The 17426-nt window shown below is 42.3% G+C and overlaps 1 protein-coding gene across 3 annotated transcripts in view; it reads left to right on the top strand.

The window, feature by feature from the left end:
• Positions 1-180: 180 nt before the first annotated feature.
• The window catches only part of rgs3a (regulator of G protein signaling 3a), a 142530-nt gene continuing 125284 nt past the window's right edge, over positions 181-17426 (top strand). The window contains exons 1-4 of one of the 3 annotated variants that reach the window (XM_034296986.1): positions 181-275; positions 2926-2994; positions 3880-3940; positions 8963-9062. In XM_034296986.1, the coding sequence (XP_034152877.1) occupies positions 187-275; positions 2926-2994; positions 3880-3940; positions 8963-9062 (319 nt within the window). In that variant the 5' untranslated portion in view covers positions 181-186. Of the gene's footprint in view, positions 276-2925; positions 2995-3879; positions 3941-8962; positions 9063-9417; positions 9568-17426 lie in introns of those variants that run through there. The other 2 variants (XM_029125042.2, XM_029125045.2) reach the window with 2 other exon arrangements.

The raw sequence follows: 17426 nt of genomic DNA, 5'->3' as shown, positions 1-17426 counted from the left end.
TCTTACTATGTTAATATGGTTACTTCCTATGTCAATACTGTCTCTTTTTAAATAGTCTCTTTCTGAATACTGTCTTATACGTTCTGAATACTGTTCACACAAAACTTCAACATGATAATGGAGAAAATGTGTGCCTATTTCATAAAATTTGATTTGAAGTCTGTGTGTGTGTTCTCCCAGGTGGGTATGGTACCTGATGATTGTCCCGGAGGTCGACAGAAGACTAAAATGGTACCCGACTGCAAGTGCCCCATCTTCCTGGAAACATTTTACTTGTGAGCCCAAATCATTTTACTTTAATTTTGCAACTAAGGACAACAAAACAACCTTTTATGAGTTGTGAATCAGTATCTGGGTGTGACAGTTTTTTTCACATCAATGATGCCTCAGTAGTTTAATGGCCTCTCTTCCTGTCTTCCTGGATCGACACCTGTTGCAACAGCTACAATATCAGAATACTTGATCAACTCAACCAATCAAAAATAGAATGTGCTGATGTATGTTTGCGTCTTGTGATTCCCTAAACATATGGCATCTATGGGCCGACAGGCCGACAGTCAAAGACACAATAATATTGAGTAGAATCTATATTAAGCATTAAGTATTGAGACCGATTCAAATTCTCCACAATTTGTTGGGTTATAGGCTTAATTTATAATTGATGAAATATATATTTTTTATCAATACATACAATTGTGCTCCAAAGTTTGCATACCCTTGGAGAATTGGTAATATTGTTACGGGGGGAGCCGCGAGTGGGCCCAAATGCACTACACCAGACACAATCAGAGAAACAAAAAGGGTGTTTTAATGGTGGCTGGGATGGAAGGAACGAGGCCAGGCCGGAGGGGTTGGGGCTGGGCAGGTAGGTAAGTGGGTAGGTAGGGCGAGGCAGACAGGACAGCAGAGCAGGTGGCTGACAGCCTGGTCCGGACTATGAGGAAGTGGATCCGGAGGGCGTGACAGATATATGTACCATTTGTGAAGAAAACGTTGAAAAAACATGTATTTTATTTCTTATGGGATTCACATTCAACTGTAGGTCATTACAGAATGGCACAATCATAAAACAAAACATGGCAAAATGTTCAAAAGTCTACATACCTTTAGTTCTTAATACTGTGTATTGCCCCCTTTAGCATCAATGACAGCATGCAGTATTTTGTAATAATTGTCTATGCAGGTGGTGTAGCTGCCCATATGTCTTGGCAAAATACCTCCAGGTCATGCAAAGTTTTTGGTCGTCTTGCATGAACTGCACGTTTGAGATCTCCCCAGGGTGGCTTGATGATATTAAGGTCAGGGGACTGTGATGGCCACTCCAGAACCTTCACCTTTTTCTGCTGTAACCACTGGAGGGTCAGCTTGGCCTAGTGCTTAGGGTCATTGTCGTGCTGGAAAGTCCAAAAGCGTCCCATGCACAGCTTTAGTGCAGAACAATGCAAATTGTCTGCCAGTATTTTCTGATAACATGCTGCATTCATCTTGCCATACATTTTCACAAGATTCAGAAGCTGTGAGGCGTGTCTAGGTGTTGTCGGGCATATTGTAACCAGGCTTTTTTCTGCCACTGGCACAGTAAAGGCTTCTTTCTGGCAACTCGTCCATGCAGGTCATTTTTGTTCAAGTATCGTTGCATTGTGCTCCTTGAAACAACCACACCATCTTTTTCCAGAGCAGCCTATATTTCTCCTGACATTACCTTTTTCTTTGTATCCCAAACAATTCTTCTGGCTGCTTTGGCTGAAATCTTTCTTGGTCTACCTGACCTTGACTTGGTATCAAGAGATCCCTGAATTTTCCACTTCTTAATAAGTGATTGAACATTACTGACTGACATTTGCAAGGGTTTAGATATCTTTATAAAGATGGAAAATTATATAAAAAGTTTCATTACCTTGTTACACAGGTTTTTCGACAGTTCTTTTCTGCTCCCCATGGCTCAGTATCTAGCCTGCTCAGTGCATCCACGTGAGAGCTAACAATCTCATTGACTATTTATACACAGACACTATTTGCAATTTAAAAAGCCACTGGTGTGGAAAATAAACCTTTAATTGACATTTTAACCTCTGTGTGTCACCTTCAATCCTAAAGGTGTGTCTGTACTAAGCCAAACATTCAAGGGTATGTAAACTTTTGATCAGGGCCATTTGGGTGATTTTTGTTATCATTATGATTTAAAAAGGAGCCAAACAACTATGTGATAATGAATGCCTTCATATGATCACTATCTTTATTTTATTTTAATTTTTTTGCATGATCAGTCATATTTTCAAAATCAATGACAAAATTTCACAATTTCTGCCAGGGCAGGCAAACTTATGAGCACAACTGTACATAAATACATCTAGAATAATACCCCATTATGATAAAATGAAAAACCTTTTGTTGAAAGTTGAAAATGGAAATATCACATGTAGTAAGTAAGATAGAAATCACTAGGACACTTCACTACCTCACAATTTTTTATTCAGTGTATGGAATTATAGAGATGTATGTATGCAGTACCTTAACAATAACTTGGCTTTTTTAGATTTTTACAAATGGGAAACTCACCTTTCCATTTTTAAAAGTAAAGGGAAGTAGAATGGCCTTGTGACTTCACATTCCCTCAGCTAGTTGGACAAGTTGGCTGGGCTTTGTGCGTGTTGAAAGTGTGACCACACGGTCTTCCTGTCTGTGTCTGTAGTCCTTGTACCATTGAGCATGATATTCACTAATGTCAGCATGAGGAGATAAGTCAAGAGTTTTTAACAGACTATTTGATAATCCCAATTTACTTTAATTTATGACCTCCAAAAAGTTTTTTATTATCTATCAGACGTTTCAGTTTCCATTTCTTACCATTATACTGTATTTGAATGTAACAGGCCCCTAGGTACTGACAGGATGTGTAACTGATTATGTTTCCGTTGTTTTCAGTGTCATCTCTGAGGTGGAGCATCGAAAGAGGCTACTCTTCACCATGTGGAACAGTGACCAAATCTCAAGGTACACATAGACACACAGACATTTCTGTCCCTAAATGAAGCCCCTAAGTTGAAAAAAAATTAAATGTTCCCTTGTGAGGATCTGCCAAAAACCTGAGGACCTTTTCCTGGTCCCCAGATGTACATATAGATGTGGGTCACACATACAGGCACACACACACACACACACACACACACACACACACACACACACACACACAGTGTCAGCTCCGGTTTTTGTGGCAAGCTGCACTTTATAATTGATGCTGAGGCTTGGGCTGCTTGTGTGTGAGGAACTGTGTGGGCGTGTGTCTTGAGTGACTCTACCATCTTGTCTCTGCTAGCCTCAGCTGTAACAGGGTCAAAGCTGAGGGGACAAATTGCACGATTTGCACGTGTTTTGCACTTCGCTTATTATGCACTATGTACTTCATTTTGCAGTGTGTATGGTATACATTAGGCAGTTCACACCCAGCGGAGCAGAGCGAGAAAGAGAGAGAGAGAGCGAGAGAGAGAGAGAGATTGCGAGAGAGAGCGAGAGAGAGAGAGAAAGAGAGAGAATTTGAATCTCCCTATTGGTCACATTTTCCTAATAGGAAACATGATGACGTTGTGATGATTTAATGATAACATGTCATGTTATTATCTGTGTGGACTGCTAATGGTGAGGGGAACATTTTGTGTGAGAATGCATGGGTGTGGTGTGTCTGATGTGTGTCTTTGTGTAGAAATGCTGCCCATAATGCTGTCCATATTAGATATGGACTTGGTAGTTAAAATGGGCGACAAGGGAACGTGACAAGGGAAAATAGAGAGAATGTTGGTTATGTTTACAATGTATTTTGTGCCCCACTAGTTGGTCTTTTTTCATGGCAACGGGTCTGTCTTTATCTGTCTCTGTTTGTAGGAAGAGTGAGCTGCTAGGATGCATGAGCTTTGGCGTGCGTTCCCTCATGGACCCACAGAAGGGGGGTTTGTTGTGTGATGTTCTCTGTCCATTCCTCTACAGCACCACACCACCCCACTGTAACACCACCACATGCCTTCCTGGTCTTCCTCTGACTTAGTCTAAGGGGTTTACTCAGACCTTTCCTTTCAACCCTTCTGAGCGTGTTTATGTGTGTGTGTGTTCACCAGCCTTTTTAGGCCAGAGTAAGTGAATGGGCGTGGCAATTATCCGCAAGAAACTGGGGCCTTGGGCGTTACAACACATTCTACAGCCCTACTGTCATGCAATCCCTATTGTCTTGTTCTGCCACGGACGATCTAGTGGAGCGTCAGTACTGTTACATTTTGCATGAGCGTTTACTCACCTGCTGTGTTCAAATGCATTAGCTCCTGTAGGCCCTTGGTGTGCCGGCGCGACGTGCCAGTCTTATAACAACCATAACTCCCTCTGTGTTGATGCTTTCTGCATATTGACCATCAGACTCGGAAGAATATGCTAATATAAAACATTCATTTTGCTTTTAAGGGAGAAGGATCACTATGTTTTATTGAGGGCTTTTTGGGGGCTAAGAAAATGCTGGTAAAACAATCAAACTAAATAATTTACAAGCCCAACTGTGTGAAATAGAAAGAAGTGTGACACAGCATATGAAAGTAGTTAGTCTAGGTTAACAGATGGCGTTGTTAGTTTCTGTGACTTTCAATCACATTGTGTGATCGGATCACAGTGCATCACAATTACAGAAAGGACCTCCTGAAGGTTTTGACCAAATCATTTGGGCTACCAACACATTCTTACATTTCATGGATTATTATGAACACAGTTGTGTTGGAAAGTCTTATCTGTGATGCATACGACACACAGAGGAGCTGTTTGAAGGTAAGCATGTCTATTTGTTTTTCAATGAACTGATTGAACAATGGCAAAAGCCTCTTCACCCCCTTGATCATTTGGGAATTTTTGCTTTGTAAGATCCAGTAATACAGGAAACAGCATTAAAAACCAATGTAAATATATTATGAAATATTTCATATTTTTTGATACCTAATATACAAATTGCAGAAAAATCAATCCTGCAGTATTAGAAACCTAGACAGTACTTATTAGGGTGGATTTATTCCTGCAACAACATTTATTCTGCTGTGTATTGACAGCAGTGGTGTGTTATACTTTTTTGTCAGGCGACAAGGCAGAAAGGGATTTTCTGTTGTCAGGTTGTGGGTGAGCTCTGTCAGAACGTACTTTCCTCTAAGGTCTACAGTGTTAGCAGGCCACATGCCTTTCTCAGCTGGCAGTCAGCAGACAGTAAACACAAATCCTTTTTCATCTGAAACATTTTGTTTCGGGCCACAGCTCCTGTCAAGAGTTTTGGTTGTCACCCACATGCATTTCACCTCTCGGACAGCTTTTCTTACAATTGCACACACATCCACGATCACTTGCATGCGTACATACACAAACACACATACATACGCGCATATACAAACACTCACTGAAACATAATCACAAATACACATAAACACACTCCCTGAACGTGAGGAGTTTTGAAAGTGTCAGGTCCATAGTTCACTCTTTCCACCAGGAGAGTAACTAAATAGTAGACTGCTGCTGGGTTTTCCTCAGCTGTACTTAAAACTTTAACTGAGCTTTTATTTCCTATTCAATGAATCAATCATTATCTTTAGCTGTCTCCAACCCCCAGTGCTATATATATTTATATTTAATATATGTATGCCTCTCACTGGGTGTCTCTCAATAGTTATAATGGCTTCCATCGTTCAACTGGAAGTACAAATAAATAAAAAATGCATGGTACTACATAAGGGAATTCTAATTCCTGTTAATGGAATCTAAAGTAGACAGGTTGTCCCACTTTATTTTACTACTTACTCTTCCCCCTTCAACAAAACCCAGAGTGCTGATAAAATTCTCAGAATTCGTATTCCTGACATACCTTAGATAGCCTAAAGTATTACGTTTCCAGGTCCATCACCAACTTCCTGACACGCCACAATATGTGAAGATCGTCGGACTCAATCCCTGGACAGTGCTTAATTTGAGCCGGATCCGGCACCTCACAGATTTGGCTCAGTTTATTCCTGCACCTATTTTCCGCGGATCTGGTATCGATTGCCATTATTTGTCTTTTTCCATCCGTATGTGCACTCTGCACTGTAAACATTCTACTAAAAGCGAACAGAGTTCATGATGGTGCATATTCCTGTAGCCTCCTGAAGCCTTAGCACCGCCTAAAGAAATTTGTATTGTTGGCTTTTTGTGCTACCTATGTGCTTCATTTGCAAACATTTCTTCTCTTCACTGAATCCAGCTGCTGGAGCAGTTGAAAATCTATGCTCAGCCCAAAACAGGGCTATGTGTTCCGGTACCTCTATGCCCACCAGACCAATCTCTCGCACCCAGTGTGTTTCAGGACCTCCTGATTTACAAATTCAGCACTATCCCCAGACCCCGCGGCACGGGGGGGGGGGGGGGGGGCATTGGGGGGCATTGCCCCACCAGTGAGAATGCTTTGCCCCCTAAAAATAGTTTGGGTGGAATTCTTCCCAATACTGTTCTTGACTAATTACTGTTGGAAAGTAGCTATCTTGCCTTCATCTGCAATGTGATTGAAGTTGTGCTTCATTAAGGGATGTGATCACTAAGCTACAAAGAATGTGTAACTACTGCAGTTACATTGGTAAGTAAGATGAACCGCCCATTGAAATCAAATGCCCGTCCAACACAAATATTAGGCAAGTCAGGTCAGTCATGACCAAACCATTGTGCCATAAGAATTCCCTGTTATCTGGCGTTCAGCAAACGCCCATCGGTTCCATAGAGACTTATAAGAGCATGCTTCAAACCACCTCCAAATTCTGTCTCTACTATTATCTACCACAAGCAGCATCATTCCCTCAAGAAAACTTCTGTGCATTTGTATGTGTTTGAGGAAATGTTATGGAATTGTTTGGACAGGCTTCTGCCAGCATTAATCTATAGGATTAAGCCCATTGAATTTTAGATTTGCTCCACTTGCTGAAGATGAGTTAAAGCATTAAGTATTTGGATGTTTTGCTACTCATATCTCAGCTCCCCCTTGCTTCCATCGTGGTCCACAACTCTTTGGCTTTTTTCTTCTTAAACTATTCCCATTTTATTCCTCCCTCCCTGCCTCTAGTTTCTGCTTCTCCTTATGAGCATCATCAGAGTCTGGAGTGGCACAGTCGGTGCTTGGATCTATTCACCCCCACGCCCATCCCCCCAACCAAACAGCCTGAAGAAATATGTCCACTCAGATAAGATGCTTTTACCAGCGTCTTTTTGTCACTGTCTATGAGGTCACATCTATGTACTACAAAAGAGCTCAGACTGCAGGCAAATAACTGCCTTAGTAAGAAACAAGCAATATAGACCCACAGAGGGAACATTGCCTTCTGCAACCTCACTGTGTGAAGGACCACCTAGGCTTGCTACTCATTTTTATAGTGTGTGTACTGTTTAAGTTTGCATTAATTGTGTGTGTGTGGGTGTGTGAGATTGAGAGTGGGGTGAGAAAGAAGATATAAAGGGGGTGAAAGAGATTGAATAGAAAGAAGGGTTCAGAAAGAGGATAGGAAGTGGGGGTGAGAGAGGATCGAGAGAGGGGGTGAGAGAGGATAGAGAGAGGGGTGAGAGAGAATCGAGAGAGGGAGTGAGAGAGGATAGAGAGAGGGGGTGAGAGGATAGAGAGAGGGGTGAGAGAGGATAGAGAGAGGATAGAGAGAGGGGGTGAGAGAGGATAGAAAGAGGAGGTGAGAGAGGATAGCGAGAGGGGGTGAGAGAGGATAGAAAGAGGAGGTGAGAGAGGATAGCGAGAGGGGGTGAGAGAGGATAGAAAGAGGAGGTGAGAGAGGATAGCAAGAGGGGGTGAGAGAGGATAGAGAGAGGGAAGACAGAGGATAGAGAGAGGGGGTGAGAGAGGATGGAGAGGGGCTGAGAGAGGATAGAGAGAGGGGGTGAGAGAGGATAGAGAGAGGGGGTGAGAGAGGATAGAGAGAGGGAAGACAGAGGATAGAGAGAGGGGGTGAGAGAGGATGGAGAGGGGCTGAGAGAGGATAGAGAGAGGGGGTGAGAGAGGATAGAATGAGGGAAGGCAGGGGATAGAGAGAGGGGGTGAGAGGATAGAGAGAGGGAAGGCAGAGGATAGAGAGAGGGGGTGAGAGAGGATGGAGAGGGGCTGAGAGAGGATAGAGAGAGGGGGTGAGAGAGGATAGAGAGAGGGAAGACAGAGGATAGAGAGAGGGAAGACAGAGGATAGAGAGAGGGGGTGAGAGAGGATGGAGAGGGGCTGAGAGAAGATAGAGAGAGGGGGTGAGAGAGGATAGAGAGAGGGAAGGCAGAGGATAGAGAGAGGGGGTGAGAGAGGATGGAGAGGGGCTGAGAGAGGATGTAGAGAGGGGGTGAGAGACCTATGTAATCACACATGTTCCCCAGTGCCAGTGAAAACCCTTGTAACTGAACAGAGATATATAGAGAGAAGGAGACACAAATTGTGTTTTTTGCTTCAATGTTGAACTGAAATGCCTCAATGTTGATTGGGACTGAGCATATGAACTGAATTATGAGTGAAACCTCCCTTTGTCCTGGCTGCACAGTTTTGTGTAAAACACACACAAACACAGCCATCTGGCTCATGAAGCAGATAGTGTCATCAGCTGCTGAGCTTAACCTCTGTCTGTGTGTGTGTGTGTGTCTAGTTTGCTCTGGGGCAGTGGAGCCACAGAGTGGTGGTGTGTGTACTGTGTGTGATTGTGTGTTTATGAATCTGTGGAAGGAAACATTTTCTCATTTCATTTCCTATTCACTTTGTCATTCAAGTGAATCCCCTAGCCAAAATATCCTCCTACTCCCCGTACTTTACAGATGTTTCCCTCTTTTCTATACCTCCATGTAGAGTTAAATGCAAATACACATTCAAATTCTTCAAAAGTTAAAACCCTGTTGTGTTTCCTTGCCGTTTTCACCTGAGCCTAACAGTGTGGTGTTGTGTTGGCTATTGTAGGAGGTCAGAGGCTGGTATTACCTGCTGGGGGAGAAGCTGGGGAAGACCAAACATTTGACTGTGGCCTCCAATTTCCGCCGACTCCAACATCTCTCCTCTGGTTAGTGAACCACCAAACCATTCTATGTGTGTGGTATGGTACAGTGTGTTCATATTCGTATACATTATCTACATAAATATATATATATATATATATGCAGATCGTTGTAGTGTTTAGAGCAAGTTAAGTGGGTATTTGTCCTTGTGTGTGTATGAGTTTGTGTCTAAACGGACTGTGCCGGCTCGCAGCTGGGGCTAACTGAAGGGGCTTAGCACTCTGGGTGGGGCGAGGGGGGGATGACGGGATTAAGAGACTGAAGGATTGGGAAAGCAGAAGAGGGAGGGCAAGAGGGGAGGGGCTGGACAAGTGCTCAGCGTCCGAGTGGTTGTAAAGAGCTCCTTATTCGTGCTGTGTGTCGGAGTGAACCTGCAGAGCTGCACACAGTGCTCTCACTCCATCTCTCCTGTCATACTCCCTCTGTCTCACCTGTCTTGAGTGCTGTCACCTCCTGGAATATAGAGGAGTTATGCTTTTGACTGCCTGCCTTCTGTGCAGCCTGGAGTAGGTGAGTGTTGTGTTGTTAGGAAGACAGGTGCTGATGGATTGTACTGTATACTGTAATCACCATGTCTGTTTTCTTTCAGATATAGACTGATAGAAGTGCTTATGTACATGGCAATATTTGTTTTGCCTGAGAGGGAGTTTGAGGGAAAATACTTTCTTATATGGGACGGACATATGTTGTCTAAGACAGAAAATGTCTGTGTGTATTTGCGAAAGCTGTTATACTTGGTTGTTTGTCAGAACTTCTCTCAAAGGCTTTTGATTGATGACTGAGTGGATTACCCTACAGCCCAATGGATTATTGTGTGTGTACACACACACACACACACACAAACGCACACATATTAAATTGCAATTGTATGGCATATGTAATTAATATCTGTGTTTTATCTTCAGAATGAGATTGAACCAATAATATTGGTTCATTTGCCATGCTTGGCTGGGCTCATTCAGTTACAATACGTTTAGGAATGAGGTGTGTATTTATGTCTGCATGTGTGTCTGTGTGTTTAGATATTCTGTAACGGCAGCCTGACAGGAATGGGGGCAGTTGTCACTTCAGACTGCTGGCTAGAAAGTCTTTGTGTTCTGACAGTGGCAGGAGGCTGCTCTGACCCATACCCATGGGTGTTATGGGAAAAATAGTTTCTTCAGTCTGAAGCTAATGGACTATAATGGATCTAACAGCCTCAGTGTAAGAGGCAAGATATGCCACCAAAACATACTATGGCCCATTGATGAGCATCTCCCAGTGTTCTATTAAGCCCTAGACTCAATATTTTCTATATTTCTTAAAAGATCTCAACCACTGGTGAACATAGCAGGTTGCATATTAAACCAGAATTTACGCCAGTTTGGCTCTGAATGTTGCCTTCGTATTGAGTATGGTTTGGGTGTAGTCTGACCCACAGTATGTGTATGTGTGTATATTTGTTGGTGTGTTTGTGTGGGTGTATGTGTGTGTGTGTATTGTGTGTGAAACAGTGTGACGTGACTCTTCACATCAGTGCAGATTTTTTCTTGGGCTGTAATGCAGTTGGCATCTGGTTGAATGTAGGGCAACAAGACTCTGTCTGCTTAACCAGACACATGGTCATAGGATTGGGCAAATCCACTTCATTAGGTATGTGTCTATGATGGCCTGCCTCTCTATGTTTCTCCATCTCTGATTGGGCAAATCCACTTCATTAGGTATGTGTCTATGATGGCCTGCCTCTCTATGTTTCTCCATCTCTGATTGGGCAAATCCACTTCATTAGGTCTGTGTCTATGATGGCCTGCCTCTCTGTTTCTCCATCTCTGATTGGGCAAATCCACTTCATTAGGTATGTGTCTATGATGGCCTGCCTCTCAATGTTTCTCCATCTCTGATTGGGCAAATCCACTTCATTAGGTATGTGTCTATGATGGCCTGCCTCTCTGTTTCTCCATCTCTGATTGGGCAAATCCACTTCATTAGGTATGTGTCTATGATGGCCTGCCTCTCTATGTTTCTCCATCTCTGATTGGGCAAATCCACTACATTGGATATGTTTCTACAATGGCCTGCTTCTCTACGCTTATCCATCTCTGCCTCTTTTCTTTCTCACGTTACCCTTCTCATCCATTCCGTCTCATCTCTCCTCAATCCTTTAATCACTTTCTTACTTCCACTGTTCCCATTCACTCATTGTGTTTATTTTTCATCCATCCCTTTTTTCGGTGTCATACACGTCATAAGTTGTAAAATAAATCATTGAAAATGTGTATGTTGTCTGGTGGTCTAGTGTCTTACCTGTGGCCTCTGGTGCACACCTACCACAGCTGCAGGGGTTGAGCATGGCCTATTGCTTCTTCAGCACACTCTCCTCCCTTTTCCCCATTCAATCAAATGTAATTTTATAAAGTCCTTTTTACTTCAGTGGTTATACAGATACCCAGTCTAAAACCACAAAGCAAACAGCAACAAGAAATTGATGCATGGTTGCTAGGAAATATGCCGTAGTATGGTTGGAACCTACTGTAGAACATACATCAATATTTTTACATGTTCACATGACCAGTGGGACATACAGTATCTCACAGAAGTGAGTACACCCTTCACATTTCTGTAAATATTTGATTATAGCTTGTCATGTGACAACACTGAGGAAATGACACTTTGCTACAATGTAAAGTAGTGAGTGTATAGCTTGTATAACAGTTATAATTTGCTGTCCCCTCAAAATAACTCAACACACAGTCATTAATGTTTAATCCGCTGTCAAAAAAAGTGAGTACACCCCTAAGTGAAAATGTCCAAATTGGGCCCAATTTGTGACTCGTTAGTGTTACAAGGTCTCAGGTGTGAATGGGGAGCAGGTGTGTTAAATTTGGTGTTATCGCTCGCATATTCCCTCATAGTGGTCACTGGAAGTTCAACATGGCACCTCATGGCAAAGAACTCCCTGAGGATCAGAATTGTTTTTATTGTTGCTCTACATAAAGATGGCTTAGGCTATAAGAAGATTGCGGAGACCCTGAAACTGAACTGCAGCTTAGTGGCCAAGACCATACAGAGGTTTAACAGGACTGGTTCCACTCAGAACAGGCCAAAGAAGTTGAGTGCACGTGCTCAATGTCATATCCAGAGGTTGTCTTTGGAAAATAGACGTATGAGTGCTGCCAGCATTGCTGCAGAGGTTGAAGTGGTGGGGGGTCAGCCTGTCAGTGCTCAGACCATATGCCTCACACTGCATCAAAGTGGTCTGCATGGCTGTTGTCCCAGAAGAAAGCCTGCAAACAGTTTGCTGAAGACAAGCAGACTAAGGACATGGATTACTGGAACCATGTCCTGTGGTCTGATGAGACCAAAATAAACTTATTTGGTTCAGATGATGTCAAGTGTGTGTGGTAGCAACCAGGTGAGGAGTACAAAGACGGGTGTGTTTTGCCTACATGGTGGTGGAAGTGTCATGGTCTGGGGCTGCTTAAGTGCTACCGGCACTGGGGAGCTACAATTAATTGAGGGAACCATGAATGCCAATATGTACTGTGACATACTGAAGCAGATCATGATCCCCTCCCTTCGGAGACTGGGCCGCAGGGCAGTATTCCAACATGATAACGACCCCAAACACACCTCCAAGACAACCACTGCCTTGCTAAAGAAGCTGAGGGTAAAGGTGATGGACTGGCCAAGCATGTCTCCAGACCTAAACCCTATTGAGCATCTGTGGGGCATCCTCAAACGGAAGGTGGAGAAGCGCAAGGTCTCTAACATCCACCAGCTTCGTGATCTCGTCATGGAGGAGTGGAAGAGGACTCCATTGGCAACCTGTGAAGCTCTGGTGAACTCCATCCCTAAAAGGTTTAAGGCAGTGCTGGAAAATAATGGTGGCTACACAAAATATTGACACTTTGGGCCCAATTTGGACATTTTCACTTAGGGGTGTACTCACTTTTGTTGCCAGCAGTTTAAACATTAATGCACTTCTGAATTCATCCTAATAACTACAGTCAAAAATGAACAACCCCCTCCCTTATTTCACAGATAAAGTGGCATACAAGTTCCCCTTTTCTCTCCACACATTCCTCTTGCTATCATCTTTGTACATGTTAATATTTGTCTCATCTGTCCAAAATACCTTTTTCCAGAACAGCTATTTTTGGTGTTTTTCAGGCCGTGCTGTTCTTGAGTTTAACTAATGTTTGTACACTTTGGAGTCCAGCATCTTTAGTTTGGCTGGTAAACTCCTCTATGGCTGACACATTCAAGCCTACCTCCCGGAGAGTGTTCCTGATCTGTTGGTCAGTTCTTTGGTGTTTTTTTTTCATTATGGTGAGCAGCCATCCACTGTACTGGCCTTAACTGCTCTAGCAGGTAATTTGCCATTGCTGAGCTTACTAGCGCTTTCTTCTTAATGTTCCAACCAGTTGATTTTGGCACAGATTTATGCTTTGTCTATGTCTGTGATTGATTTATTCTGATTCATCAGCATCATCACTTGGAATTGTCAGACATCAGCAACCCACTATTCAAATGCAAAGCCTAGAATCAAGAATATACACTGAAAGCTCTTTTTATGCAGCAATGATACAAACAAACACATCGCATAATATTAAACAGCTGTGAGGCTTATTGTCCAAATTATTTTGATACCTCTAAATCATTCATCATTCTATCATTTCATAGCCACATTGTTGGAGTACAGTGCCAAAACAACAAAATTGTGTCAGTTTTCAAATATGTGCAATCCACAAAACTGCGGCCATACTATGTTTTTAGTGATGTCACGGTTGTGGTTGTGGTAGGACACAGGCGCGGAGTCAAAATGCTGGGAATAATCCATGTTTAATCAAAAGGAAAAACAAGCGCAGCAACCAGTGACGTAGGTTATCCAGTGGAAAGACAGAACCAAACCAGGTGTGGCTACACAGAGAACATATATTGGGTCCCCAATTGGAGGCAACGATCTACACCTGCCTCCAATTGGGGAGACCAAAAGGATCGGAGGTGGCTAGAGGCACCACCTTCCGTCGTGTCCTGACTATGGCCCTAGGCCAGTGCAGAGATGGCTAGGGGCATAGCCAGGATGTGAAAAGTGATTAAACTAAAATCTTTTCAGTTCTACAATTGAAGGTGCTCATTTTCAGTCAAGGCCGTGGGCGAAGTTCTTTCCATACAAAGTGGTCAGTGGTGGTGGTCTCTGGCATGGGCGATCAACCGGGGTCAAATGAGGTAGAGACATGTTCATGAAGTGGTATAATCAATGTTGACAAATCTCTGTAGAAACGTTTACCTGCTTGTTGATACGTCAGCAGGTAGCAGGAGCAGGACCAACAAGCTAGCGGATTCATTGTTCTCCCTGATAAACTATGACACATCATCAGTGGATTTTAGCTTATACAGAAAATGTGGCTATATTGCCTGTACCTCTCCATAATTAAGTCGCTTTGGATTGTTTATTGACTTGTTGAACATGTGCCCCAGTGGTATCAAATCGTTAGTGAATTGCCCGTCATCTTTGTCCTGTCCCCACAGTTTGTTAACAGCACTAGAAGTGCACGTTTTGATACTGTAGATCATTGTACACTTCTGGACATAATACAAAATTGGGTTGACCTTTCAGGTTCAGCTTTAAATTTGTTCAGGACAGAATATATTGTTTCCCTCGAAAACCTGAAAGAACGATCAGTCTTGTGTGGCATGCCTCAACTCAAAAATAGTTCAACTGTAAAACATTTTTTATCTTGGTAGTATTATTAGAAAATGACTGAGTGATGACTAACACTGCTGTATTTCTGTATGACCAGACAACGTTATCACTAACAAAAATCTGTATGGCCAACAAATACCTAAAATAAAGCAATGTCTTGGTTTTTGGTGTATAGAGGGAAGCCAATGATTTACAATGTGCACAGATGGTAGTCTGTCTTATATCAGCTCACTTGTTAAAAAATTCACATTTCAGACAGCGCTTGTAGATATCTAAGAATAGCCAAAAGCAAACATTTGCACTTAGGATCACATTTTTAAGGACAGACTTTTAAGACAAATATTTCCACTCCTCCCATCTGAACACAAGCAAGTTAATATACAAATTTAACAGGTTGACATTGCCAACGAACATGTATCAGATGCTAGTACGGACCCAATGCCAGCTGAAAATTCAGCCCTGTATCTCAGTTGCTCTCTAATTAGACAACAGACCCAGGACTGCCTATTCTTTCCTCTGAGTGGAATGGCACTCAGAGCCACTGTACTTCCCTTTCAGTCCATCAGTATGGGCCCGAATGTTGGCTTAATTGGCAAGGGTACCAGCTTTAATGAGGATCCTAAAAAAATCCTAAATCTGTTAGTCGAAGTGTAAAAAGAGTCAGACTTTTTAAATGTCATTCCATACAGTGTGTGACTGCACTTTCAACTGCTTTAATCTCTCTCTTTGAAAATGACTTCTGTAATTAAATGTAATAATGTAATTATTTTTGTAATGCAATATCATTTGGGGAAATCAGGTGTATTTTTATATTTGATTCTATTATTATAATTATAATTATTATTATGAAGTTGCCAACCTAAAGACATCAGGAGTGTTGTTTCCCCCATTGGGAGCTGCTGTTTCAGAAGATTTAATGTGTTTGAGTGTGAGTGTGAATATGTACGTGTGTTTGTCATGTGTGGGCAGCTTAAGTATTTCTATCTGACTTAAAGTGACCTGTATGTGTGTATGCATTTAATATTGTCTGATGCCCTTCCTTTGCTCAAGCTCATACAAGGGTTTGGCCTTGAGAATGGAAGTATGTCGTTCGCACACGCATGCAAATGCATGCAAGTGAGTCAAAAACAACGTTCTGTTTGCGTGCAGTGTACACACCCGCACGTCTGCCCTCAAGGACTAGAACATTTAAATACACAGCCAAACCACTTCCATGCGGTTGGTTTTCCAAGAGAGGCATAACATTGACTTGACATTGCTGTTGGCCTCGTGAGCACATTAAGGTTGCAAAGATGAATCTGAATTTGACATTCCATCAGAGACATTCCATCACAGTCAACCTTATGTCTGATGTCTGTGTCAGATAAGAGCTGTGCCATAAGATAAAAAAGCGGGAGTCATTATTTTTATAAACTAAAACACAAGATCTTTCTACTACCGATAAGTTCATTGTTTCAGTTGCTGCCCCTGAACAGGTGGCTGCCATGCCTTTGAATCAGTTAGATATTGATATTAGATTACAGTAAATGTTAACCATCAATCATTTCTCCTGTCATTTCACATACATCCCAGCTGGTGTGTCATCGTAAAGGTGTCACCGCAAATCAGTTCTATCCAAAGAGGTTCAACAAACTGTTTCTGTCCCCTCTGCTGAGTCTGTGCGTGTGTCTGTGCGTGTGTCTGTGCGTGTGTCTGTGCGTGTGTCTGTGCGTGTGTCTGTGCGTGTGTCTGTGCGTGTGTCTGTGCGTGTGTCTGTGTGGGTGCTTTCATGCATTCCTTAAATAGATAGAGTCATAGAGAGTTTGTGTGTATGACTCAGGTTTGTGATGACAGTGTTCTGACTAAAGGGTAACTCCGGCCTCTAGCTGTACTGTTCAGTTGATACAAAGTGAATTTCCCTGCCCTAATAGGTCATTTCTTCTCAACTGTCCTCTTCTCTGTCCACTCTGTTATGTTGAACTGATAAAAACATAAAACTCAACCCTTTGTTTTGTTTTATTCCTCCAACCATCGTTATAATTTAGGCTATTTTCTTTTATCCTCTCATCAAAAACACAGTCATAAAGCTACAGTCCATGCAAACTATCTTTCTTCTACTTTTATATTTTATATACAAACAAAACTAAGCGAATCTCTGTAAACTTTTTGCCTTTAAACCAAATACTGTAGGCTCATCAGGAAGAACTTGAGACTCCTAAGCTCTTCCCCAGTGTATCTATAGAGACACTGCACAACTTTATTCAGTGATGGTAAAGCCTACATGTCCTCAAAGAACTGACACACAGAACCTAAGATGGCTGTCTTAGTCTTAATATCTCGCTCTTTCGCTTACTCCCGTTCTCTTTCTCACCCTGATCTTTCTCTAATCATCATTCTCATCTCTCAGTCTCTATCTCTCCATCACTCTCATCTCTCAGTCTCTATCTCTCCATCACTCTCATTTGTCAGTCTCTATCTCTCCATCACTCTCATTTGTCAGTCTCTATCTCTCCATCACTCTCATTTGTCCGTCTCTTTCTCTCCATCAATATAATTTGTCTTTCTCTTTCTCTCCATCAGTCTCATTTGTCAGTCTCTTTCTCTCAACATCACTCTAATTCGTTCCTTTTTAAATATATTTTATTTTATATATTTTTTTTTTTCTCTTGCTTGCAGCTGTCCTTTTCTGCAATATAATGTGAGG

Source organism: Esox lucius, chromosome 14, assembly GCF_011004845.1.
Source record: "Esox lucius isolate fEsoLuc1 chromosome 14, fEsoLuc1.pri, whole genome shotgun sequence".
Lineage (NCBI taxonomy): Eukaryota > Metazoa > Chordata > Actinopteri > Esociformes > Esocidae > Esox > Esox lucius.
The sequence above is the reverse complement of the archived record's forward strand: the minus strand, read 5'-3'. Positions and strand labels throughout refer to the sequence as shown.